Source organism: Lissotriton helveticus, chromosome 11 (genome assembly GCF_964261635.1).
Source record: "Lissotriton helveticus chromosome 11, aLisHel1.1, whole genome shotgun sequence".
NCBI classification, from domain to species: domain Eukaryota; kingdom Metazoa; phylum Chordata; class Amphibia; order Caudata; family Salamandridae; genus Lissotriton; species Lissotriton helveticus.
Genome location: NC_136072.1, coordinates 564,539,302 through 564,567,125, shown reverse-complemented (window position 1 = coordinate 564,567,125; position 27,824 = coordinate 564,539,302). Strand labels below are relative to the sequence as shown.

At 42.5% G+C, this 27,824-nt stretch overlaps 1 protein-coding gene across 1 annotated transcript in view; it reads right to left on the bottom strand.

Moving 5' to 3' along the window:
- Positions 1 to 4,179: 4,179 nt before the first annotated feature.
- The window catches only part of LOC144790692 (maestro heat-like repeat-containing protein family member 2A), a 65,618-nt gene continuing 41,973 nt past the window's right edge, over positions 4,180 to 27,824 (bottom strand). The window contains exons 9-13 of the mRNA XM_078665415.1: positions 26,559 to 26,678; positions 25,524 to 25,622; positions 9,132 to 9,215; positions 8,402 to 8,473; positions 4,180 to 5,720 (exon numbers count right to left, since the gene is read on the bottom strand). Of these exons, the coding sequence (XP_078521541.1) occupies positions 8,408 to 8,473; positions 9,132 to 9,215; positions 25,524 to 25,622; positions 26,559 to 26,678 (369 nt within the window). The 3' untranslated portion in view covers positions 4,180 to 5,720; positions 8,402 to 8,407. The remainder of the gene's footprint in view (positions 5,721 to 8,401; positions 8,474 to 9,131; positions 9,216 to 25,523; positions 25,623 to 26,558; positions 26,679 to 27,824) is intronic.

The window sequence follows — 27,824 nt, the reverse complement described above, 5'->3', positions numbered from 1 at the left end:
GGGTTTATTCACTTTTTGTTTCATTCACTTTTTGGTGCTTTATTCATTTTGCGGTGTAAAGGCACATATGCATATATGAACAGCATGGGTAATTTTTCATTATTTTTCAATTTTAAGTAATTGATAATAGGCACACATATTTTGATAAAATATATATTTGAGTACAATATGCATAACATTTTACATTAATTTTGAAGAGTCTAACAATTTAAACATGGTTCCTGATGGGTTGTTCTAAATTTCCAGTTACCCCTGACAAAGGGCCTGTAGCCCAAAATGCATTGGGTGGACTTTAAATCTGGTTACTCAAATTGAAATGTGATACACGGAGCTGTTTGACTAAGCCCAGACGGGCATTCTTGGAGCATTGAAATATTTTAAATCACATTCTCTCTGTCTGAACTTTAAATTGAACACAGATAAAAATAGATGAAAAGGATTACTCATAAGATTACTGGATTTTTTACTGAGACGATTGATTGTCTGTATGCAGTGCAGCTGTAAACTGGTGCATGCCGATTCCCCAGGTACTCTTTGTAATTGAATTTGCGACTCCTGAAAATCTCATTGTACCCTGTAACCGTTATTGTCAATAAATTAATCGGGGTAGGAGTAACAAGTGAAGTAGGCCTGCTGCATTCTTAGTTCATGAATACATATGGTCTCAGCTGTCAGTAAACATTTATAACCTCTTGTAGAATGTTTTTGCTGACCACTAATTACTATTGGTCTCTTGCTAGGTGAGAGGTGTATTCCACTAAAGCTGGTCATTGCTGACTGCTAGCCTTAATAGACTCACCCACCCTGGCTCCATGATATGTGGTAACCCTCCCTGGTATTACTTTGTGAGCTCTGAATATGCTAAGAGAAGCTCTTTGCATTAGTAAGGATGATTTTGGGCAGGTGTAATAGCAAGTGATTTTTTTTCATCAGGCTTTACTGTCCGCTGCAGCTACAGCTACTCAATAATGATAGATTTAACGAGTGAAGATGTCCCTATAATGAATGAGACCTCTTCTTCTGTCAGCAGGATCTCTATTCCCTGACAAGTAGATAGTAACCACAGGATGCATTTTCTGTGGAATATTTACTTTATCAGCCATAATTTAGTAACATTCAGGTACTGGTTCTTATCTCAGGTTTCTTTTGTATCTGTTACACTTAAAAAGCCCTAAGGGATAAGGGGACTTGATTCTATGGAAGATTGATAAGTACACATGGGTCTTCCAAACACATTAGTATGTCACTCAAATTTGAAATTTGTAGCAACCAGTGAACGGGCCAATATAGGGTACCACTGGTTTATATCACTCCTTTCTAAAGGCACACCTGGCTAGGTTTTGCTAGTTCCCAGAGCTGTAGGAATATGTGTACGTTACTGCAGGTAAGGGAAAGCACACAGTCATCTCATACCCGTCCCCGAGGACCATACATATTAGAAGAAAGCCCATTTGTGAGCACACCTAACAGAGTAGTTGGAGGAACCATGATGTGCCTACCCCAATTGTGTCTACTCAATTCATTATACAGGGAATAGATAATTAATATAATGGGTTTTTATTAAATCCTATCCTCTAGTATTATCTAAGTATTACAACAGTCATCTTAACAAGATCAGTACTAACAATGTCACAATAAATTTGGGATAAAAGAATAAAAATACTAAATATTATATTTTGTTAGTGAATTCAAGCCTACCATTGTTGTCAGATCAGCAAAGCTATGTAAAACCACCTGCACTCCTTTTTACGACCCAAGAATGGCCTCTACCTCATCAGATGGGATGTCCTTTGGACAAGTACTGCTCCCAGTTCTCTAGAAAGCCTTTCTCCCTCTCCTCAGGAGAGAAAGGGTTATATTGTACTTTCGCCTGGTTATGTCTGTTTCCTATTTGAACGGCATGAAAACCCATTGTTTGGTGAGTGAGCCTGGCAACCTGTTGTTGGGTGAAGCACTTTCTTTTCAGTTTTATATAGGGCACACTTGACCCAAAGGTATCAGAGCTCCTCACATGAACACCAGTTGCATTACAGAGGGACACATTCATTTTTTAAGGCACAGGGAGATTAAGTGAATTAAAGTAGCACTATCATATTGTTATGACAATTTTCACACAATCAAATCTCCTTAGGCCTTCAAGACTTGTACCCCAAGAGTCAGTTAGTAAAGGCCTTTAGTGAGGCACTATACCATATGACATGAGTTTTCATGTATCAAGTAAAGACGAAGTAATAAGGGGCATCATGAGGAAAGAAATCCCTCCAGAGATTGCAGTATTAAGCGTGCCATAAAAAGCACCAAACCCTCATCCTGCTTATCTGATCCCACCCCTCCCACTTTTGCAAAACAACAAGCAAATTCTCTCTCACAAAGGACATTTTGAGGCACACAGTGGCAGGGGTTTGTTTTCTAATTATCTCGTCTCTGACCTGTGACAGAGAAGTCATGTGACCCTGAGGTATATATCTTCCTTCTTAGAATGAGTCAGGAGTAGAAAAAATAATTTGGGGTAAAGTTCTCATGCAAGTTAGGGGCTTGTGCACAGATTCACTTTTTCTAGTTTTGTTCTTTATTTATTTCTTTAAGAAAGATGTATGTTTAAACAGTAAGATTCTTTTTGTCCGTTGAACACCCCAAATTACGATGATCGTTGAGAATAGCCAAAGAAGATTCCTAAATGTGATCAACATGGAATTTATTTTTATAGTGGTTTGTGTAAATGCGGTTTCCTAGATTCTTAATGGCTGGCATAAGCGTTTTCGTAAACAAGGGACAAAGTAGTAGGCCTGGCCAGAGTTTGCGGAGTGACCAAAAAACTCTCCACGGAGTTCCGCAAGCGATGGAGTGAGGTAAGTTGCACTGCTGATTTTTTGCTTAAAAGGGTGCAGCTTTCTTCTGCCACTTGAGATGTTCTACTCGAGTGGCAGCTTCCTCAATGCAAGTGGCAGGTTTCTCAACATGAGCAGTAATGACCTATCGCGACCCCTCGCAATGAGAAATCTCGCCGGGAGATAGTCTAGCATTGGATTTTCCTAGCTCGCTCTTGCTAACTCAATATTGGCGATCCATGAGAGAGGAAAGAATCTGCTGCACACCAATATGCTGAGTTTTTAGAAGCTCTGCGGTCCATGCGGAGTGCAGAGTTAGAAAAAGTCCAGAAACTCCTCAAGGGTAGAAGAGTTTACCGCCCAGGCCTACAAATTAGTCTAATGAACAGAATTTTTTTTTTCATATTGCTTCCCTTGCACAGATCTGAGCCAAGCGAACTAATAGACAAAGACCAGTGGGTCTCTGTGTTTCAAACTTTTGAATGTGATTGAAGAAGCATGTTCCCTCCAAATCCTAAATTCTGCATAGAAAACCATTGCTGAGAGTGATTTTTCAAGAGTGACGCTTTGTGATGCAACATGCCCCACACCTACTTAGGGGCCGATTATGATCGCGGTTTGTCCCGCATCCTCCGGGCCGGCGGAAGCCACCGCTGGCCCGGAGGATGCGGGAAAACCGCTGCGGAGCCTCCAAAGACCCACCGCCAAATTAGGATGGCTGGTGGGTCTTGAATTCCGTCCGCAGCTTTTCCGCCGCGGTCGCCTTCCGACCGCGGTGGAAAAGCACTAACATGGCTGGCGGTGTCTATCAGACACCACCATCCATATTAGGATGGAGGGAATCACATGCTTTTCCGCTGCGGCTTTTCCGCCGCGGAAATGCGTACGGACATTCACTTCCGGGGCAAGTTGCGGGCCCCCTGGGTGAAGGGGGATGGGGGTACCCTTTGCGTGCACGAAGTGGCAGGCACCGCGCGGTGCCTGCCGCTTTGTGCATGCAAATGCACTGCTTTCATTTTTTACATTGCGGCGGGTGCTGCTTCAAGCAGCACCCGCCGCAATGTAAAAAATACAGGATGTGACCGCCTGGGTGGCGGTCACATCCTAATTGCCATGGAGGGACCGCCGCTGCCCATGCGGACGGTCCCTCTTACTCAGGGGTCCGTCCGCCATCATTATAGGGCCCTAAGTTTTGAAACTCTGTCTTGAAGGATTATGCCAGTCATGTAGCCAAGAATATATGAGAGTCATCATTAAATACAAGAGTGATTTGATTTTTAAAACATTTGTATTTACTGCCAAGGGCCCTTGAATTAAATTAAATTACATAAAATAATGTACAATGTTCGCATTCCGAGAGTTTGCACAAGAGCATTTGCAATACAAACATGTTAAACAGTAAGATTTACATTGCAAATAGTAAGCAATTTAAAATTCACCATGGCTGTACAGTGACTATTGAACAACTGCTTAAAATTGCTCAAGTTATTATGAACTAACATGTCATGGATGATATTGGTGAATGATTTGATGTAGGAGCACCAGACCAGGGGGGAGTAGTACTTCGTTATCATTCGAAGTGATCCTCAGCCATACTCCTGAGATGCGGTTGTCGTCCTTCGCCAAATCACAAAAGTCAAATCTTCATGTTTCTCTATGGCTGGTGTAGCTTTACTGTTCAGTGATTTTTAATGGTTCTCTGGATGTTTGCTGGTGGGATATTGTGTTTCAGCAATGAATGTTTATGAGAAAGGGAGATGGTTAGGGATCCCCAATACATTTTGTCAGTGGTATCAGTCGCGAATGTATGGCTAAATAACTACTTCCTAAACCACGACTTTCTTAACAACGAAAGCTGAACAACGAGCTATTCTAAAGCACTACTGGTTTTTTCAACGACTTCCTAAACCACGAAAAAAAAACATTTTGTGACTGGCCATTAGATGGCACTATTCTAATAACAATACTTCTTAGTAATGTGTTCACATTAAACTCCAAAAAAGTGGTCAAACCAGCAGTTGGCAACTTTAAAGGGACCAGAAAACAATATTATTAGCTTGGTGAATATTGTTCATCAAGTGCTCGTATGTGTTAATACAAAAAAGGGACTCAGCTATAAGTGCGCCTGGCTTAGCATCGGAGCAGAGTGATGTCGTATTGCGTGCACCCTGGTCGAAGGAGAGCAATTCCGATAACAGCTGCAGACTTGACTTTTCTGTAGAGTGTGAAAAATAATCTACAGAAAATATTTGGAACATGTATTGCAAGGCTGTTCCTACTTTAAAGTCGCTATAAAAGTATGGATGGGGAGGAGGACAGACTCGTGGTGTTTGCATGCTGCCATTATTTAGGTTGGCTGCTTCCCTAATTTCCTCTGAGCCTGTCAGCCTGATACTTCCATTCAAGTGTCATGTTGGGGGTGGGGGAGATGCATTACCTAATTCAAGAAGAATAGCGCGCTATCTCTTCAAAATCTGAGGCATTTTTATTCACGCACCATAGTGAGACCACAGCTGGGCACACAGCACGTACCCAGGAACAAAACAAGAGAAGAAACATGCATTTGAGCTGGCAGAATCCGGGCATTTCTCTCATGCGCCTGGCATTTTGGCTCTTCAGTCGTGATTGGCAGTCATCCAGTTTGCCTCTCTTCCGTTTCCAGGTTTAAGGGGTGGGGCAGAGATGAGTGACGTGATAGCATAGTTTAACATTGCAGTCCGGGAAAAGTCGTGGTTTAGGTCTTCGTGGTTTAGAACGTCGTTGTTCAGGATTTCTCGTTGTTGGGACTTTGTTGTTCAGGTAAGTCGTACTTTATACTTCGTTGTTGAGGATGTTTCCCATCAGTCGCAGTGGTCGAATCAAAGGCCAAAGAAATGGTAAGTAGGCCGAAACCTGAAAGTTGAAAAGTACAAGGTCAGATAGGTCAAGTAGGCAATTGCCCATCCTCACAGTCCAGCAAGCAATGGAGGCACCAGGAGCTCATAAAATATATTTTGCTCTGTGTTCAACTTTGGCTTGCAAAGAATTTAAATAACGTTAACCAAGGTGAAGGGGGAGTCAGCACTGAAGAGATTGTGACTCTTCAAACACGACAAGAGGTAAGGCAGTTTATAAAAATGTGCTGCCGTACAATATTGTACTCCAGCAGGTGCCTCTTGTCTTCTCCAGTGTCACACCCTGTTGTTTTGGAATCATACAGATTATTTTTAGCAATGTGAAACAGGCCTGATAAATGTCAGTCCTAGGGGTCGATTACGATCTCGGTCGAAACGGAAGTTTTCCGACCGAGATGGTTGGTTTCACTATTGACCCCCTAACTACAATTTCGGTTGTCAGAAATGAAACTGGCCAGTCATTCCAGCTGGCTTCCAACAGGCTCAAGGAGCCCGTCGGCCTGTCGGAGTCTGGCCTGTAATTCATATGGACGTATTTTTATACGTCCATATCATGATTAGAGTTCCCTGATTTCCGCTTTGTCTGATTTTTACAGATAAACACAGACAGAAAACACTGTCTCCCCTGTCTGTATTTATTTTTGAAAGTGGAAAAATACAGATAATTTAGCTTCTTTTGAGTGATTCATCATGCTGAGATTAATCGCTTTCAGGCAAGTAGCTGTACATAATGACAGCAAGGGGAGCTACAAAACTCAATGATATGTCCTTAAATTACTGCATATCTCAACATGTATATGTGTTATTACACTATTTCTTTAATGTGGGTTTATTCTGTTTATATTTTTTACTGTGTAATGTGCTAATAACTGACAGGCATTTAAGTATGAGTCCACATTTGCTTTTGAATACATATGAGTCCACATTTATCTGTTAAATAAATGCAGAAATACACGAGTTATCACCTCATCTATTTAAACAACACAAATTAAATACGGATAAATACCAATAAGCTGGCCAAAAAATAAATATGGACAAATACAGACGGAAATGTTCAAATAATAAATACCATAAAACCGTGAGACCAAATTATGATGCACGGTTTCTGGGGCAGACTTTCCATGCCAGCTTCCGACATGCAAAGCCTGTTGGAAACCGTGTTTGGGGGCCTCTAGCAGGGCCCCTTCTGTTGCGGCCTCCGGTTGGGGTCCAATGGGGCACGTTGATCCCAGCACTGTGTGGCAGGCACCTTGAGGTGCCTGCCACGTGGTGCAGGGAGGAACACAGCCTCCCATTTCTCTATGGGAGCTTGTGCTACAGCTGATTTATAGCCACAACACATGCTCCCATAGGGAAATGTAAGTATGTGACTGCACCATGTGTGGTTGCATCATAATTAGGCGGTCGGGTCTGCCACCTAGAGGTCAGTCGGTCCATGTTTTCATGACAGTGTTGGGCGGACTCAAGGGGGCAGATAACGGTGCTTACTCATGCCCCCCCCCCCTTTGCATCTGTACCACATTTGCAGAATTATTTTGCTCTTCTGTGCAATCACAAAGCATCCATAGAGGAATTACAGCCAAGCTCTTGGTGGCTCTATTCTCACATGATGAATCTCTGAATTGGTAAAGTAGTTCTCTTCTAAAAGGTTTTACACCCAATCTTCCCCAAAATAGAGGTGTTTCTTTTATGATGATGAGTGCTTTGGACAACCCTACCCCGAAATCTCCCCTCCTCCAGCACCAATGGGATGTGATCGCTCAGTCTCGCTAGTTCCATTGTTGGTTACATATTTCCCTAGGCTCTTGAAAACCTATGTATTTCGTTCCTTTTCAACCCTCCTAACTGTAATGTAATTTAAAACAGTAACCAAAGGCCTTATATTATAAGTGGCTCTGGAATTATGAGACTAAGAAGGGCCAATTGTACTCTTGAACGTCTAGTACAAGAATATCGTGGCACAGTAATACTGTGGACAAAATATCAAGGGACAAAATATTAAAGGGTAAATGCACAAAGGGACATATACATTTCCCATTCTTAACTCCAAATAAATAAAGATATAATTATATGTATTTTGGTACACATATGTTGAATTAGGTACAGAAAATCTTTACATACTCACCTTTTGATATTTTGTCTGTTGATTTTTTTATCAATGATATTAGTGTCCCACATTATTGTTATTCATGAGACACATAGGAAGGCCAAATTATGTAACACAGTGCAAATTATGCAGCATAATGTAGTACATTCTGTTACAATACTATTTTGCTGTTTTATCAAATATTTATGCTGTTCTCGCAAAATGTTTTGCCTCTCTAGTACCAGTATAACACATGGGTGATAAATTCAGGTGAGTAGTTAACGTTTGCCACAGAGCAACACCATGTGTAATTTTTGATTCTTCTAAACTAGCAAAACATTTATTTGTAAAAAAACTGTAAACTATGTAGCATAGGGTGGATTGCTTGGCAAGTATAGTAAACCCATTATTGTATGGAAGAAGTGCCTGGAGACCCTCACGGGTGACAAGCAGCTCTCTACAAATCCCCCCTACATTTATATTACATTCCAGTGACCCCCATCGATAAGTGATGGTTTGTTGTGTTATCCTTTTAGTCTGATTGTACTCACACTATCACTCACATTAACAGGAAAAAAACATCAACATCTTACCTCACCCTACTTAGAAAGTATGAACTCGCACAACCTGAGAGTGCTTTTCATCATTTTGATCATGTCCTCAAGCTAGTAGATAGAAAGAATAGAAACAAGAAGGCTATTTAGACATGACAACATATATAACAGTTGACTTATTTTTCTCAAAAAACGCAAATTGTGGGCATTGCCAGTAAATGGTTGACCCCAAGGAATAGGAGCTTTTTCCTCCATTGATTAAAGCCAAGGCCAGCCAAATTCTTTGTCTAGTCTAGAAGTGAGGATAGAAAAAGCTAAATTTGCTCCTATTGTGAAAGGGAATTTTTAGCCCATAGATCCTTGCTCGCCCACAAATTGGATCAACCCCAGTGTATTTGTTTTACAGAAGAGGTTAGTCTAGTAGTCAGAATGGTAATTGTTTTAAATAATCTCTTTTTCCTTCAGGAGATAAATTCCACCTCTGTACATTTACACTGTGCACTAAAACCAGCTTTGAAGTTAAGAAATCAGCTCTAGCTCTCTAAGGGTACCAGTGGATGAGAGACAGATTGAGTTGCTACACCATTCACTCCTTGTTAATAACGTAAAGAATTCCTTGTGTTTCTGAGAATGAAGTATAGTTTCCATGAGGAGTTATTCGTGTGATATCATGTGGACGTACTTTGTTTGGGAAGATGGTATGGAATAAATAGAATTTGAGAGAGAAGGCACATGAACATGATGGTATTGTATTTTAAAGAAAACTCACATGTTTCTCAGGTGAAAAGTTGGGGATGTGGAAGTCATCCCTGTATTCTGGTGGTGGTACTTCTTCAAGCAGCTTGTCTGGATCCTGAAAATATAATAAAAAAGATCAGCATTACCAAGACCGTTGTAAACAAATGTAGACTGTCATGAGTCTTGAAGATAAAAGTCATGAAAGGCTGCAACCTCAAGCACATAAAAAACATATGTACACGAAACAGCATACTATGTTCACTCCTATTTTGGCATTTCACATCCTTAGCACCTTGTACTCATCACCTAAAAGCAGAACATATATGTGAAATATTGCTTTTGTGAGTAATGGATCAAAGATGCAGTAACAGTGAATAATAGTGATTTGGCAGTGTATACGTGTGCTGCTACCATAAGTGCTCACTCTGCTCTTTACATAAGAAATCTTGTATGGCTCTTTCTAAACAATACAGTTTCTACCTTATCTGAAAAATACCATCCTGACTCCCAAAGGGCTCGCCTACCATTGACAGATCACTCCCCTCCACTAAATTGTAAAGAAATCAAGAAAGAAATTACTGGGGGGCGTGGCCAAGCAGCCTAAGATGGTTGCCGCATTTTGAGCGAGCTACATGCCAGCTCCTAGAACCTTGCTGAATCCGAACTTTAGGTGACCTGTTTTCAGTTGCAGGCACCAGTGCAGTGGCCCTATAATCACCCCCTTTGGCCCACTCGAACCTATCCAGAGAGCCCTGGATGAGAGAGCCAATTTCTGGGATCGACGGCCTGGGTGTGCATACGGCCTACCTGTAGATGGGCTCGCCAGAGGCAAACACCACCTGGAGCTGTGAACCCACAGTGGCAAACCCTTTCTGCATCGACTCCTGGAGTGTGAGAGGGAGAGAAGACAGGCGCGTGGCTGAGGTGTGGCACATTGCTGCTTTCACTTCCAGGTGGTGGCACGTAACAATGTAACGGGCACCTTAGAGTGGAGGAGATGGACTGGTCACCACACGTGGCTAGGACTGAAACTGCAGCCTGGTTGAGCCAACTATGGGGAAACCTTTTCTTGGATGCAAACATCCATGTGGTGCCCACTACACTTGTCCCCTTTGGCCAACCTAAGCCCATGTAGGGAGTCGGGGATGAGAGAAACTTATTAGGCAAACAACGACCTGCCGGGAGATGGACATGCCGCCAACAGACACAACCTGGAGCTGCAATCTCACTGCAGCGACTTACCTCTACCTCTGCATTGACTCTTGACTCGCAAGGGACAGAGGATACAGCAACATGGGAGGGGAGTGGTAGGGACCACCTTTCATTTTAAGCACCCCCATGGGCTTGTGACAGCCCAGCTGATTTGGTGGCCCAAAGTAGAAAAGAGGGGGTGGGCAACATGAGAGAAATTCCCCACAGAATACTTCAGAACCTGCATCATGGATTGTGAGCTATCCTCCTACTTCATTCTGGAAAGGGCGCACAGGGCACTGGCCCTAAGGCCACAGCCAGGGAGACCGCCTAGAGGCATTACCATCAGTATACTGTACCTTATGGACAGACTATATCCTGTGGCAGGCACAACAACGTCCATTGCACCAACTCTATGTTTTCGCTCTCCCCCGATTACGCAGGTAAAGTGCAGCCCCTTCTTACCTCTTTCTTAGAGGTTAACTGAAAAGTCAGGGCTAAGGATATTCAATATATGCTGATGTACCCTGCCAACCAGAAAGTAATGTATCAGTGGAGAACCATTTTGTTTAAGAGTCCGGAAGAGCTCTGGGACTGAGCGGCGGAGAGGAAATAACTGCCCATATCAACCAAGGAGCCAATGACAATTTGGGAGGCCGAAGGGGGTCAACCATCCCACTCTAGGAGGAACTCAGCAGACTGATAGGAGGCCAACTGTGGTCACAACTGGAGGACAGACATAGGGCATCTTCCTCAGAGAGCGCTGCTGATCATGGGGGAGTGGACACTACCAGTGGATGATGAGATGTTATTCAGTGGTATAGAGGAGGAGTTTGGTCCCTTTCCTTCCTTTCTTCCATGTAGAGCTACAAGTTTATTCTCATTCGCTGACAAAGAAGAGACACATTGCATCTGTAAAGAGGGGCTGTCTTGGGGCAAATCACTCCCTGCTACACAAGAATATGGTGATTACTTTATTTTGATAGAGTACTATGTTGTATTGTATGTTGTTCCTATTCAGGTTGCTTGTTTTTGGGGCGACAGATGCTTCAGTGTTGATTAGAGAGTTGTTGGGGGAAAAGTTGGGTACTTTAGGGTGGAGTTAGGTCACAATACTACGTCTCAGGCAAGACACATTGCACAGGCCTTAGTCAAACAGGCTCTTTTTAGGCTCTATTTATTTACAGCACTATTAGAAAGTAGACATTGCACTTACTGCTTTTTGTGCGTGACAGCCTGTCTCTAATATACGTCTGGGGTGGGTGACAGGTACACTTTGTGCATTCCCGCAAGACCGCCACAACACATAAAGGACAGATATATCTGAGTACCCATCGAAATATATCTGCATTCTGATGGCCCTGATTGAGTGGGGTGGAAGGGAGGGTCTAACACATCACTTGAATAGGCAGTGTCCTGTCCTCACAAAAAGAACAGATTATCCCTGATGGACAGGACTGAGTTGAAAGGAGAACCTATGCACTTCAGAGGGCTGCTTTGAAGTCACACCCTCACATCAAAGGCACTTTTGGGTATAAGTACTGGGTCTTTGACCCCCACCCCGAAAATCAGACACTTCTAGATCTTGAACTGAATCTATCAGAAGGACTGTTGTGGTGCTCAAATGACTCATTTTTAGACTGCAAGCTTGAAAGGCCTGCTTCTATCTTGCGTTGCCCTGCTGTCTGCTGCTCTCGGACTCTGCTGAAGGAGAGCTTGACTCTGCCTTACTGCCAAGTGATCTCCAGGTGCTTGTGGCTTGCCTCCTGTTGCTTGAGACTCAGGGATATCAAAGTCCTTACCCCTGCTCCTGTGCCTGAACTTACTGGAAGTGGTCCGGGTAGAAGCTACACGCAGGTATCGAATGGGTGCCAGGCGTTGCGGGCGGTGTGCCATTTTCGCCTCCACCCCCCTCCCGAGACCTATGGGGCGTGGATCTTTTATTTTTCAAACTATACAGGTTCCTCTGATTATGAGGTAATTTTCCCACAACTTGTTGGTTTGTTCACCTTTTTTTACACTGATTTTTAACTTTCACGTCCTCTGGTCAGGGTGGGCCTTAGCGTGCCCATACCGCCGAGGTACACTCCCCATGGTCCTGATGAATGCCCAGTAAATCACACATCAAGGGCAGAAACATGTTGACCCCACTTTAAGTGGAAATAGCCAAACAATTAACTTGGTAGTTTCCTAAACACATTGCTTTTAATATGTCAGATTGGCCACAGAAAAAAGTTTTTATGTGAGACACAATCTGGACATTTTTAAACCTTGTTCACATTTACATAATCTTCACAACTAACCAGCTCCGCAGTAATCCTGGAATTGTAGCACACCGGGTAGGCATTCGGCTTCTCCCGGTGGGCCCGATGATGAAGCATGTCACCAACCAGAGTGGTGAGTGAGGGCTTCCTATACAAATCTAATAAGACTTGCATACTCATCTTCTCTCCTTTTGCGCTTCTATACATTTATTGATTTACACTCTTTCGTTGTTTGAATCTTACTGGAAGTGGCCCAGATACTTGCAACATGGAATTTGGCGCATCTCCTGTCTGTGTGTAATAGAACCGGCGATCAACACTGTTGCTGGAGTTTAATTACGAAATACAGGGACCTTATGTCAAAGGTCCAGAGACCTGGTGGGTGATTTTATGGTTACTGCTTACTGAGTCAGTGTGTACCAAAAAATATATATAAGAAAGAAAAATTTCTTTCTAGAGTCCCCTCACTCACCGGGGTTGCCCCACGGTGACATGCTTCATCATTGGGGCCATCCCAGTTCTCTACGAAAAGGGGCGTGCTGCGACAAGGCGACTACGCTGGAGCACTGGTTTTGTGAGATGACTATGTGTGGTGCAAGTGTGATAATGGTGGAGTGGGTGTGGGATTAAAAATACCGTGCTAGTGGGCCTCAACAATTTATTTCGCTCCTAGTGTGGTATAAAAAATTAAAAAGGGGTAACACTGTATTCTAACTTTTACTGAGCTAGATCAGTGTTAAGGTCAACATGTTTCAAGCTCCCCCAAGCTTTTCTTCAGGACCATACAGGGTCCAGCCCTGTATTGCCACTCCTGTTTCCAAATGAAAAAAAGTGTTGCTAAAAAATATTTACAATGAACGCTGTTGTTAATAAAACATGCGTGTTGTACATACGTTTTGTATTTCACTTCGTTTTATAAAAGAGTGTATGGTTACACCCCATGGTCTTAGGCAAGGGCAGGAACGCCTCGTGGAAACATTGTTCCTATCGGCAGACCCGCTCGGTACTACCTGGTTGCTTCCTCACCCGACCGCATACTTCTGGAGTTTAATTGCCACATCACATTTGAACAAGCACTTTGCCTCTAGAGATTAATGCTTCGGACAGCGCATCTCCGCCTCTGCAGCTTGGTGAGATCGAGGCATCCCCTCGACTGTGTGGCAGAATCTGGTGAGGCACATCACTCAACACCTCTCGACTCAAGCACCCATCTTCCGAACTGACACATCGCCATCACTACGTGGAAAAGATCGACCCTTCTCATTGTTTGTGACCAGGAAAGGTACTTTTATCACTTGGTCCTGCATGGGTCCTGTAGCTGGCCTGCCCTTCCACGCGGTCATCCTGAACGTTGACTTTGACCCGGTCCAGCACGATGTAAAGTAACTTTTTTAATGCTACTTTCTTCTAAGCGCTTCACTGCATGTATTCCTTTAACATTTAATATCTCAACTTCTATACATTGGATTTTTGTCATTTTGGTCTTGTTTTGTTTATAATAGTGTTAGTATTTCTAAACCTGTATGGAGTCTTTTTGTGGGGTATTCTTTCTGTTGCTGTGTGTTTTTGTGTTGCACAAACACTTTACACGTTGCCTCTTTATATAAGCCTCACTGCTCTGTGCCAAGCTACCAGAGGGTGAACACAGATTATCTTTTAGTGTGGATCTAGCTTACCCTGACTAGGATTACAGCTTCTGCTTGGACAGGCTGCATTATTTTGCCAACCAGAAACCCAAGTTCTAACACATGAGACCCATAGGAAAGCTGGGACAGGAATATGACCCAGTTGACATGCAAAATTAAGGGAAATATGGTGAGATAGATCTCCCCCCGATCATGATGGAGTATAGAGCCAGTCAAGTCAAGAATAACTTTATTTCAGCTCAGAGAACCATGAAAAGATTTATAAATTAATATGATTAAAATACAATACATACACAATTCATCATAAAAAGGTAAAATCTCTGTACAGATTTTACTCCTAAGGCTATCTGATCGCAATGGAGTCTCTTATGTAATTAGCTACTGCAATACAGATTTTAGCCGTAGCCAAAGACGGTAAGAAGTTAAAACCATCAATACGAGCAAGAGTGAGTATTTCTTAGTAATGGGAGCAGAAATCTAGTTCTCTCTGATTTATACAAAGTGCAAAATAATACAAAGTCCATGGTTCTTTAAACTGAGACATTATCACATGGGCAGAGTATAACCTTTGGCGAGAAAATGCCGGCAACAAAGTGCACAGTGCATAAACAGAACCTGGTTAGATAAAATCAGAACTGGAACTTAGTAGAAATAAATAGATAGCATTGTGCAGGGGAAGGAAGCAAACAGGGGACTCCTATATTGTCATGTTGGTAACTAATACTCCTATTGCCCCTGGAAAAGTATGCCTCCTTGAAAACTCCTTTGGCATTTAGGGGAATTCCTTCAGGGTTTTCAATAAAGTATTCCAGACCAATCTCATGGTAAATACTCTCTAAATATTAAAACCATGAAACCTTTAAACATTGTCTGATTTTTGGGAATCTTTAATAACATTACATGAAAATATTTAATCCTCAGAGGTCCTTATCTTGGCCTCTAGAAGAAAAGGGGCGCTGCCTATACGGTCTTCCATAAATTCTAGTTAAGTTCTGTATGACAAAAGAGGTAGGAACACTTTTTGGGAGCATCAGTAATCTTTTCATGAATTTATTTTCGATTCCTACAAACTGTTGGTTTTTAGCGTAGCCCCAACCCCCAGCTCCATTCCTGGCAATAGAGAGACATTTGGCTATAAAGGGTAATTAGTTCCTTCACAGGCTTGTGCCCCAATGTATGGTTTAAATCTTTTATTAATTTTCAAACAGGAAAAAGGACAAGACCCCCAGCTCCCTAAGGACAATGCAATAAAGACAAAAAGTTGTCCCCAACTTAGAAGCAAAACGGAATTGTGCATCCATCACCCTACTTATCTGCTGTGCTCTTATGGTTAAAAGAGGTTCCCATCTCAACAGTTTGCCAAAAAGATTGCCCAAGTATGAGAAGTTACTGACCTTTTCTGTGTAATGTGCTAAAACCTGACAGGCATCTAAGTATGTGTTTTTTCCCCTTTACTGCCATATCTTACTATGATTGCGGTACAGGAGTGACGACTGGGGAGTAGGGTTACTAACGCTTTTTCCACACCCATACCTTCCAACATAGCCCATAATTTATCTCGGTTGACAGTGTCAAAAGCACCAGATAGGTCCATGAAGGCCAGATGGATAGAATTCTTCAAGGACCTTCTGCGCTTATTAATGATTAAAGATAAATTAAGATTTTGTTCAATTGTATCCAATTTTCTGATGCCCAATCTTTCAAGCGAGTACGTATATAGTGGTCAGAGTTCAATTTTTACTAAACATCAAATGTAGAGCAAAGACACAACATGAACTTAAATCTTCATAGTTCATAGATCCAGTATGTATTTTATTTTCATACATAGATCCCTGGATACTTAGTTTCATTCAGTGGGTACCCAAAAACAATGAGTTACACAGTAAATCCTCAAGCCTATCAATTAATTCATTGAGTCATATAATCTTATGTACACAAAATAGGAGAAACATTTGAAATTCATCATACAGATGGCTTGAGATTTGAAAGGCAACATAGCCTATTATTCACATTAAATGTAAAACAGTGCGCTCAAAGTGAACAAGAAAGGAGGTAGTTTAGAGGGAATGGGTGTGATGGAAAGAGGTGAGGACTGAGTAAAGGTGTTGTGATCCTGTAACAATCACAGTAAAATCAAGTGCAACCTTTACAGTCTAATTTAGATCGTAAGTTCCATAGAGCTCTTCAACATAGGGTCCGTCTTATTCCATAATTGATTCCTATGTTCAGAGAAATAGCGTGGTCAGGTTGTCTACGTTTCGACCCCTGGTATAAGGGTTAGTGGAAACCTCATGCTGGGGTCTTCATCAGGACAAGAATAGCAGGAGCGCTTAACGTAAGGCCATGCAGTGGCTCTTAAGTTGGGACCATCAAGGGTTCATATGCGGAAGGATCAATTAGGTCACAGGTGCTTTCCAGTCTCTTGTAGCGTATTCAACAGATTTGTGGTATTCCGTGTCGGTCCACGGGGTGTGGCAAGCGTCACGTTCCCTGGTTATATCTCACCCTGGTTCGGAAAGGTCCTGTGGATCACTTCCTCGGTCGGTCACCGGGCTTTCAAGCGTGCAAGGAGGACTCTGCCCAAAACCTTATCTGTGGCATCTATCAACTAAATGGGCCTTTGGCATGCAAGGTCACGTTTTGCACCTTTCTTTAAGGATTGAGACCACTGTTGCTTCCTTCCATGATGAGGTTGTATAGCCCTCTTCAAAATGGGGGCATTGCCACAGCTGTTGTATGTTTTTCCACACTACCTCCAGAAAATCCTTACCCATGGGTTTACAACCCTACAGTTCAACATAAATAGCTACAAGTAGGGAGGACCGGTGCCATGAATCTCTCATAAGGAGTGCATTCAATCCTTTGTGATGGCGACTAGGGGCAGTAGACATCAAACTATAATACTGGGCAGCTCAGCTCAGCTGCTGGCGGTTAATGACTGGATCTTTAGGGACCAGGGGGACCCAGCCACAAAAAACTTAAGCAGACTCACTTTACCGGGTAAGCACCAGAGTTTTGGCTGTATAGGGAGTTTCTCCTGCCCACTATTCCAGCCATTTTAGCCGGTCCAGCCATTCCATTGATTAACTGGAGGTTGCCTACTAGGAAGAAGCTGTTGTGCATTGGTGCATGCCCAACGGAAACGGTAGGGCTCCAGGGCACTGAGATAAGTTTGGGATCTGTAAATAGGGAGACATCTGGCAGACATACCATATGATGTTCTACGACCAACTTGAAGCAAAAGAGGATTTACAGAGATCCCAGTTGTTTATTTACCTACTGTGCGGACATGCACTGGTTAGGCACACGGGCCACATAACAGCGCTCACAAGAGTACAGTCCATTTGAAATCTGAGTCATGATGTTAGCTATTGGTAGGAAAAGCAGATCTTGCTTATACAGAATTCTGGTGCTAAGTGTCCCAGACCGGCTAAACAAATTGCAGGAAAGATATGAGTCAGATCTGCAGCCCTTGGATGATCACAAATGGATTAAGGCAAACAATGGCAGCCGAAAATGGGTAATATTGCCTCACCTGAGATTAGACCAGGTTAAAGAATATATTAAACCCCTGAGAGGCTATGAAGGATGGGGAGGGACAGCTGCCCTGAATATTTTCGTTATGGACAGGCCAGAAGCTCCTTCATTCATGTGGTATGGAAATGCCAGGTGATTCAGGTGTATTGGATCCTGCTTTACCCTAACCTACAAAGGGTATGCCGATTTCTGATAGAACACAATCCCACGTTGGCTATCATGGAAGTATTTCTGGGATGGGACGGGTAAGGGGACGAAAACTGATGATTGGGACCGGTTGTGTTTTTGCTAAACGTCACAAAGCAGGCCATTGGAAATGCAGGCCCCCCACAATCTCAAAGTAGCCAAGAGTGATGGTATAACTGCTCTTTAGCTGCGGAAGCAGTGTACAGATCCAGAGGCTAACCACAAAAGTATGATAGAATCTGGGGACAGTGGAAAGTGCAGCACAAAACACCCAGAGCTGGCCACCCATAGGGTGTTCTTGGTGGAAAGTGCACAGTTGTCCATGGCACATATCCATCTATAGTGAACCGGATTGGTAGCAGCAGACTTAACTGACGTCTACTTCATGGTATTCCAGAACTAAATGGGATGTTGTGCAAGGGGGACATGGGATGGAGGGCTATGCAGTGATACAGTAGTGTGATCTTAAATGTGTTGAAAACGCAATAAAAAGAATTTTCAAAAAATAAAGAAATTACTATCCAGCTACAGGAAAATTCAACAAGAATTTCCTCTTGCGCAATAACTGCTCTTGAACCAGGGTGATATTGCAGCAATGAAACTCAACCAATCTGTTCACTTCGCTGTCAAAGCTGACCCTGCAGTTGTGCCAGCTGGACTTTTCCCCAACTTTTAATATTATTGACTGAAGTCCTGCAACCTATCATGGGATTTTCAGCCCGTCAGAAATCCCTCAATACAGTGAGCTGTATTGCTACCAGGTCAGTGGAGTACATGCTTCCACTGCCCGGCCCAAATGGAGTTCATTATTTGATGGGCTGGCCCATCTATCAACACTCCAATATTTCTGAAGTTCAGATTATAGAAATATCTATGCATACATACATGCAATACCAGTGTAAAGTGTTAGAGTAACTAGCTAGAGCTGGGACTGCTGTTGTGACTGACATATTCTAAGACACCTTTCTTCCCCCTTTTTTGGTGCTGTTGCATTTCTCTAAACTATTCATCTAATCTGAGCCTTTCATTGTCTTGCTTTTGTTAGCCACTGATCATCTTAATCACCATTGTCATACCCCCAGCCAATGAGCAGAGACCTCCACATATATTAGCTTGCATGATTTTACAATAGGTCTCGAATTTGCACGGGTTAGAGCTATAGACGTAAATGACAATGTCTTTTACTTATGTTTTTTTGGTTTGGAGTGTAGTGGATGTATGTGGTGTCCAGTGGAATTATGTTGGTTGTATTCAAGTTGTTAGTTTTGAAATTGTGTGGGGTGGAAGTGTGTGGTGTATTTGTGTAGTGGAATTGCGGTGCATTGTGAATAGATAGGGGTGAGAGCTGCACAAAATAGATAGAAATGGATGATAGAGAGGGATAGGTAGTTTGTGCAGGAAATGGTGATTGAAATTGAGATAGAAGAGCAGAAAGAGTATGTGAGAAAGAAGGGGAGAGCAGGCCACAGATGCATAAAAGGGAGCACATGTGTATGCGGAAAACACCTGAAGAATAAGAGGAGAGTGTGGGTTTGAGGGACAGAAATTTGAGATAGAGGAGCAGAAAGTGTATGTGAGAAAGAAGGGGAGAGGAGGTCATAGATGCATAAAGTGGGGGCACATATGTATGCAGGAAAGTAAAACACTTAAGGAATAAGAGGAGAGTGTGGGTTTGAGGGACAGAAATTTGTGAAAAGGCATGGTATGGAAACTGTGCTTGAGAACTCAAGTGAACCGTATGAGAGAGGCGGGAAGAGTGCATGAGAGAGCGAGAGAGAGCAGTGAGAGAGAGTAAGAGAGAGAGAGATAGAGGTACAAGTGGAAGGGGCACCAATAATAGGGGGGGAGGCGAGAGGTGGACCAGTGAAGAGCGTGAGGAGGTTGAGAAAGGTAGCGGATGTGAGCAGGCAGTATAGAGAGAAGACAGGGAGCGTGAGGGAGGGATGTGAGGGATCAGCGGTATTGTAAGATGAGAGGGGGTACTGGGAGTCTGAGAGAGAGATGAGAGAGGCAGTGGGTGTGTAGGGAAGTGATGACAGGGTTGATGATAGTGCAAGGGAGTGAGTGATGTGTTAGATTGGAATTGTTTGTTGTGGAATTGTATGGCATGGTGTGAAGCTGTGTAGAGGAAATATGTGGCATGGTGTGCTCTGGAATATGTGGATATAACTGAAGAGTGATGATGGTGGCAGCAAATGGGAAGCCCATGGGCAGGCTAAAGCCCATCCAGTAGATGCAGCATGTCTCGGTTTGAGACAGCCTATATGCTCCGTCTAGAGCTGAGGCCTAAAAAACATGACTTTATCCAGCTGCGTGGTTTATCATCAGAGAGATACCAAATAGTGCTGCAATGCTTTGCCTGTACAAGCGCATATATGTTCTCTTCCGTGTTGTCAGAGTGAGACAGAGAGCAAGATTGAACGAGCAAGCAGACATTGTAGTTTATGAATTGGTGGTAGCAGCTTTCCCGACAAACAAAATGGCTGTGTGTGTTTTGACCACGGTGTGGGGGCAGTTGACAGATTTGTAGATGCAGAAAATATGGGTGTCACTAAATGTTTAATATGTCATCCTGCCCTTGGAAGAATGCCCACGAAGGTAATCCTAGAAAAATCACATGTACATGCAATTACGGTATAATCAATATAATAACAGAAACATATGTAACAGGTTTCATTGGATCAGATAATGAGTGTAAAGTGACTTTGACAGTTACCAAAATGTTTATTGTGGAGTACCATACAGTTTGCCACTCATTTCCATACACATACTAACCATTTGACCTACATTTACTTTCTGAGAAAAATAGGCAATGTTCATGTTTTATTGACCAGGCAGTGCACGGAGTGGGAGGCCACTTCAGTGCGGGCCACACTTTGCATGAAAAGGCCCTACCTGCACAGCCCAGGTGGGCGGTGGAAAGGGACAATTAAATGCTCACACTTTCAATTCCACTGTAGTGTGAGGGGTGCAAGGCCACAGGAGTTAGAATCATAGAATAATGAACAAGACTAGCCTCAAAAGAATTGAAACAAAGATTCCAGCAATTTGCGGCAGACCCGGATGACAGGGCGTGTTATACAAATTTCCAACATGATACGACTAATGCTGAATTACCATAAACATAGAATTCTACCACTGTTGGCAGCTCATCATGCTCAGAAAGAAAAAAAATTAAATGTAGCAAGTTACTGTTTGTAGCATGCTTCATTAAATAAACCCTGGCCTACGACGAAACGCCTATGCGGGGCTTCAAGTGGTATGAAAAAACTGGTGGGTCCCTCAAAGGGGCGTGGCAAGAAGATTACGGATGCAGCTCAAAACATGTAAGCTAAAATGATGTGCTTCTATATAGTGTGCCTCCCCACTAGTATTTTGGAGCTGCTGTCATTGCACCCAGATATATAATTTACCAAGTTACATGGCTGATACAACAAGCCCAGGTTGTCAGCTTTGTCAATGGTGTGTATTTCCATTGGATATATCTGAGGGTGAACATTTCCATGCCCTTTTCAAATAATTTATTTCCTTTTAAGTCTTTTCTCTCTCAATGGGGGCTGGTTATCAAAGGGAGGATTTGAAAAGGTTAGTTTAAATAGGCCATCTTCTGTTTTTCCTGAGTGTAACGCAGGATATCCAAGTAAAGCCCTTGCCTTTCTCTCAAAACTCTTTTTCCTGCACAACTTATTATTAACTACCTTGGTGTTCAACAAAATATATGCTTCAATACCTCGATTACACACTCAAAGCATTTCTTCCTGCAGAACAGTTGTCATGTAAAAATATATGGTTTACATGTAAAGCCCTTTAGTGCCCTAGGGCCAAGTTTGCACTATATAAACTGCCAGAAAAAAAAGAAAGAAAAAAACATAACTTGACCTTGGTGTGGCCTGGCTAGTCATATGTCCTTTTGTGCAACAACAGCATGTAAGCATAATCGTTGCCTTAATTGCAGAAGTATACAAGCACATGAAGGGCAGAAACCTTCCCTAGTAGAGGACAATGACAGTTAATGTAATTTGTAGTGAACACTGTAATAATGTACTCTGCATTATATTGCTGTTCTGCAGAGTATGTTGCAATGGTAAAAGACCCATGCTTCCCTGTAGCAAGGAACTTCCCTTAAGCAGCGGGATCAGAGCAGACATTCCAGCAAAAAAGATGAATCAGACAAAACGGAGGTTTCTGCCTGCAGGGTGCGGGCAAAAATGGAGACCCCGTTAAGGACCCGTCCCAGCACTTGCTTTTTAGAACTGCTGGTGCACCAGCAAGACCCAGCCCACTTAAAGCCCTCGGCCTATGTGATATCTATTTGTGCCTGGGTTGTTAAAAACATTGGGGCAGATTTATGATGACTGGCGCATCCCCAGGGATGCGCCAGTCATCCTGCGCCGCTGCTCCGCTACCCATGGTGCGCTGCATTTATAATGCGGCGCACCATGGGGCAAAAACGGCACAGATGCGCGACGCATCTGTGCCGTAAAAGTGGCGCATTGCTGGAGCTGCATCGCAAGCGCGACGCAGATCCAGCAAGGCTCGAGGGTGCCCCATCTCCACAATGCTGTGTCAAGACCTACGCCTGCTTCAAGCAGGCGCAGGGTTTTGACGCAGCATTGTCCTGAAAGTGACTGAGTGAAATCTCATAGATTTCACTCAGCCACTTTTAGGAGGCGTTCCTGCGCAGGAACGCCCCCCCTGCGCAGGAACGCCTCCTTATGGCGCAGGGCTTTACAACGTGACGCATCTCCTAGATGCGTCACGTTGTAAATAGGGCGTATTGTTTGCGCCGCCGTTGCGTCAAATAAAGTGACGCACCGGCGGCGCAAGGCCTTCATAAATCTGCCCCTTAATCTGCAAGACGTGCGGCAATGCTATGAAACTACAAAAATGCAGTTACATGAGCTATAAATGAAAACATACATTATTATTATTACGGTGTTCAGGCTGTTAAACATGAACATGTGCGCAGAGTCAGAAGGAGGAGATCAGAAAGAAAGTATACAAGTAAACTGAATGTTTCTTCTGGGTGAGAACGAAACCTGCAGAGAAGACTGTAGCCCTATGCAGCGTGTACCCCATGTTTTCACATCTTGCTTGGTCCCATCTATGATCTTACTGCCAGGTCCTATAGGCAGGCTTGCTTCCAATGTGATCTGACTGACCGCTCCTATTTGATTTTCACAACTTAGAAGCGGTGTTTTAGCCAACACAGCATTGGGCATTGTCAGAATTATGCTCTCACTACAGAAAAACTGCTTTTTACATGACAGGCATTGTGCTGTTGAAATTCCAATTTCTTTGCGATACCCCTTAGATCAATGAAGCAGCGGCCATAAAGGGGAACCTGCTGAACAACGGAAAACAAACCTGAGCCAATAATGTGTTGAGATAAAAGCACAAGATAACTATAAAAAAACAAGCATTTCCAAGATCAACGAGAGAGTACGACTGTAACCACCGTGCCCAATAGTTCTAACCAATGGAAAAAGTATTCCCAAAATGAGTACCTAAAATGGCCACTGTGTTAACACACAAGTAATTGGCTGGTGCTTTCAGGAGGTGTTCACTACAGGAAGAGGCATGATGTATTCATGCCACGGACGAATGGATTGACGATTGGGGCAGCTAAAGGGAAGCCTATTGGCAGGCTGGTTAGAGCAGCGCACACGCGCTGTCTAGAGCAAAGACCTATGAAGTAACCACTTTTGTAAGTTAAGAGCTTTGCCAGAAAGTGGATCTTTAACCTGTCGGAAAAAGTAATTTCATCCATCTAGTGACAACTTCCTGCAGCTTCTGGGCACTGCTAAACTTCAAACGAAAACCTAAATTTCAGATATCGATCGATCACACTTAATATCATTTATAAACTTATACAGCTTATTTTTATTTCATTTAAAGGGTGCAGCTCATAGGTTTCATGCCTTAACAAACACATTTTTTGTCATAGCTATTGGCGCATTTATTGGAGTGCAGCTTCCACTTGCCCTGGTACGCCATGTACTGTGAAATAAGTGAGGGATGTGTAAAGGCTGTTGGTTATGATAAAGTTTAAACACAATTCTTTTTCTGTGCTAGACAATTGTGGTGGCGCAGGCAACATAAATTATTCACTCAAAGTTGAATTATGGTGTCAAAGAACTTTTGGGCAGCACTACCTCATGCACCTGTCTGCTCAAAAGTCACTTGTCTCCTGCCTGTGGTATTTAGGTTAAAATTTAGAAAATAAAATTGAGGAAAAAAATACAAAAAGAAAAGTGAGAAACTGATATTTCACATGTTAATGCTGTATAAGTATCTGAAAATGATTTTATAAGATTTTATTCTTGTTGTAAGGTACACAAATCCAAAATCCTATGCCTAACCATAATGCTATCACTATCACTTGCCCATTACTATTATGTACTATAACCGAAACCCAAACCCCCTAACACTAGGAGGATAATATACCCACCACTTTTCATAGACCTGAACCTAGTTCATTCCAGCAAAGTATGCTTAACAATATTCTTTACCCTAACCCTGTATCATGCCCATACTTCATCTCGAGCCATAAAGTTATCCCTAAGACTAACATTAAACAAGAACTGTTCCGTAACTGGCACAATATACGCAACCTGAAGTCATCTCTATCCTTTATGCTTACATTAACTCTACACCTAACTTTAATGTGTACCATTACCCTTAGAAGGCCACGAAGAAAATGCCCTGCAAAACCAATGATCCAGTGAATATTGCCTTACCCGGCTGCCTAAATCAACCCTGGCCTCAGTGTCACCCAGCCCCCAAATACAATGATCCTCCCTGGCCTTGTCCTAGGCATAGGGAATAAGTGTGGTTCTCTGCCCCTACAACGCAATCCCACTGCCTTACCCATGTGTCAGGGTGGGTTGTTCACGTTGGCCTCATGAAGGCCCATCCCCAGACAGGAGAGGTAGTCCTGTAACCCAACACACCAGTGCTGGTGCAGGTTGCCTCCTGGCCCGGGCCAGTCACCATTTCAGTAGGAGTTTAGAACACAGTAAGCTGTGTGCCATAGAATATGGAATCAGCCGCATACCTTTCCTCAATTTAACTGTATTCTGTAGATACAGAGCCCAGCCTTTACCCAGGCCTGTTGTTTGATATCGAGTACCACTCCCCCCTTTAGTCCAGGGCCTGGTCTTAGACCCGGTCTTGTATTGAACACCCACATTCCTAAATGTAAGTTGTCTTGGAGGGTGGCATTTCCGTTGGTGCTCTATTACTTCTGAAGTCATGAGTAAATCAAAGGAGAAAGTAAAGGTTGAATGACTTGTTTTTATGTTAAATTTAAGAGATTGTTGCAATTGGTATCATAAGCCCCTTCAAAATAAATTTTCTAAACAAATTTCTAAATTTCTTCAACAAATATTATATACACATGAGGAATTGAAGCTGCACTGGCCATTTATTTAATACACTTTTGTTTTCGTAATTGTAGACTGCCTACATCTTTAGACATATTTTAGCTTTTCTTTCTCATAAACTTTTATCTAATTGTAAAATACATTTAATAAATGTGAACCGCCGCTGTTGAGGAAAGTTTGAAATATGAGACAGAAATAGATGCATGGTTCTTACCAGCTCAATATCAGAAAGACAACCCTTGTATGCTTCAAGTACCTGCCGGCATGCGAAAGGATGAACCTTGGCACATGTTTGGAAACCAATTACTATGCCCTGCAAATAGGGAAAGACAACTCACAGCCTCAGGGAGACAATAGACATTAACCAAACACAGACATTTAGTACAAGAGATTTCATATTAGAAAGAAAGGATAAAGCTGGTTCTTGATTTCACATTCATTGTTTACAGCTGGTATTGGTGAATGATTGTCAACTAGTAAAGCAAATATATTCAGTGGCCTGAAAGCATGATTTAAGGATACCTTTATACAGCTCCCTTTACCATGCTACTTAAAAAGCATCTTTGGACAATAAGATGGGAGTTTCGTCACTATTTGTTTTCTGTCACTTGGGTTCTCTCTGGTGTTTCACATAAAGGAACTGCAAGGATAGTTCAATACACAAGCCTTCTTCACAACAAAGGAGTGCGATTACTTTAGAAGGGGTGCTTATCCTTTCTTCCTCATGTCTACTGTTGTCTATTTTGAAGGCCTTTCTGAGAGAGTCATTTCAAAGCCTTCACATAGCTTTATGTCTTTCACCGCTTTATCTGCTACATTGATTAAACTTGATTTATCTTGTTCAAACACTGGCTTCTATCAAGAGAGATCACCTAAAGAGGCTCCTAACTATCCCTGATGAAATGCATTATTAGTCACCTGAAAAAAGGAGCTCTACATTTAGTTTCTGCTAACTTAGTCCTCATCTACTCTGTAGAGGCGTTTCACTCTAATATAATTTGGCTATGCACGGAGTACAAAATCACACTTTTGGGTGAGAGGAAGTACTGAGTGAAGAATGTTTCACCAGTCATCAATAATTTACCATCAAGCTCTATGAATGAAGTTACAAACCTACACAATGTACATCCAGATGCTCCACAGCCCCATATGACTACCTTCTCAAATTGTTTTTGTTGTGGTCGTGCAGGGTGAAATAACCTAGAGAAATAAATCTATGATAATTGTAAGAAATGCACTTGATACTTACTGCATGGTGAGGCGTAGCGATGAACCTAGTAGATTCGAACATGCTTCGAAGGAAGGGTAAGATCAGTGCAGTATCATCACAGCTGGCCATGCACTTACCGAGGCACTGGAAAATAAAACCCTAATATGGGAGTGAATTAAAGACAGTCTGAGTTAAGAATAAACAGCATCTCCTGCTCACTCTATGAAAGTCTTACTTATATTGGAGTATTCATCTTTGATTCACTCTACACACATATTTGTCTCCCACTTTCAAATAGCACTTAATAAGTTGAGTGAAATGTTTGTTATCTTATGTATAGTATAGTTATATTTTCTGGACATTGTAGAGATTTGTATATGGCCCTGAATATGACTCAAAACAAGGAAGTGAGGGGTAATGTGAGCCAATGAAGGTCCAGTACCTAGGCTCTGAAAGTGCTAATGCAGAAACCAGTGGAAATACTGCTCCTTTCAGAAAGCAAAGTAGAAAGAAAGGTGGACAAAGAAAGGGGAATCCTAAGGATTTTTTCTTGGTGCCTTCACAAATCCATGAGCATGTAATGTCTCATCATCAAGGGTGTTCCTCATGGGGCTGGCAATGCAATGCCCTATGGGCCCCACGAAGGGTCGCTTTAGCAGAGATCTTTTCATTTTTGCCATCTGATGAAAGTGCCAGTGTGAGGGCGTTTTGAATGTGTGAGGTTGAGTGAATGTGTATAGTGAAATGAAGAGAGACTAAAAAGAGGTATTCAACTGAACTTTAAACTGATGGTTTCCTTGGCAGGTTTAAAAAAACATAATTTGGTACGGACGACTACAGGGAGGTAATGTATCCAAGTAGCCTAAATCTGTGAATGTGGTCAGGTCAACGTGTTTCTTGCCTGTTGGCCCAAAAAGTATCTGTACCACTTCTTCAGGACCTAAAAAAGGGAGAGCTAACCCTACTCCACATCTAAGATGTGATATAAAGTGTAGGTAATCCCCTAAAAGAAAATACCTTTGTTCAAAAAGTTTAAAATTGATCATCCAACTTAGAAAAAAATGAGAAAATGAAGAAAACACACAGTAAACAAATGTTTTGCATGTATGGGCCAATGTGTCTCCAGGATCGCTTTTCCGGGACACTGTATGTGCATGCTATTGTTATGGCTGATCAGTCACCACAATGTGAAGGAAGTAAAAAACACACAAGTACATGCAATATAACAGAACAGGCAAGTGGACATACATGTAACAGACAACATAAAACCAATCTGTGTTGATGTTACACAGTGTATCACAAGTT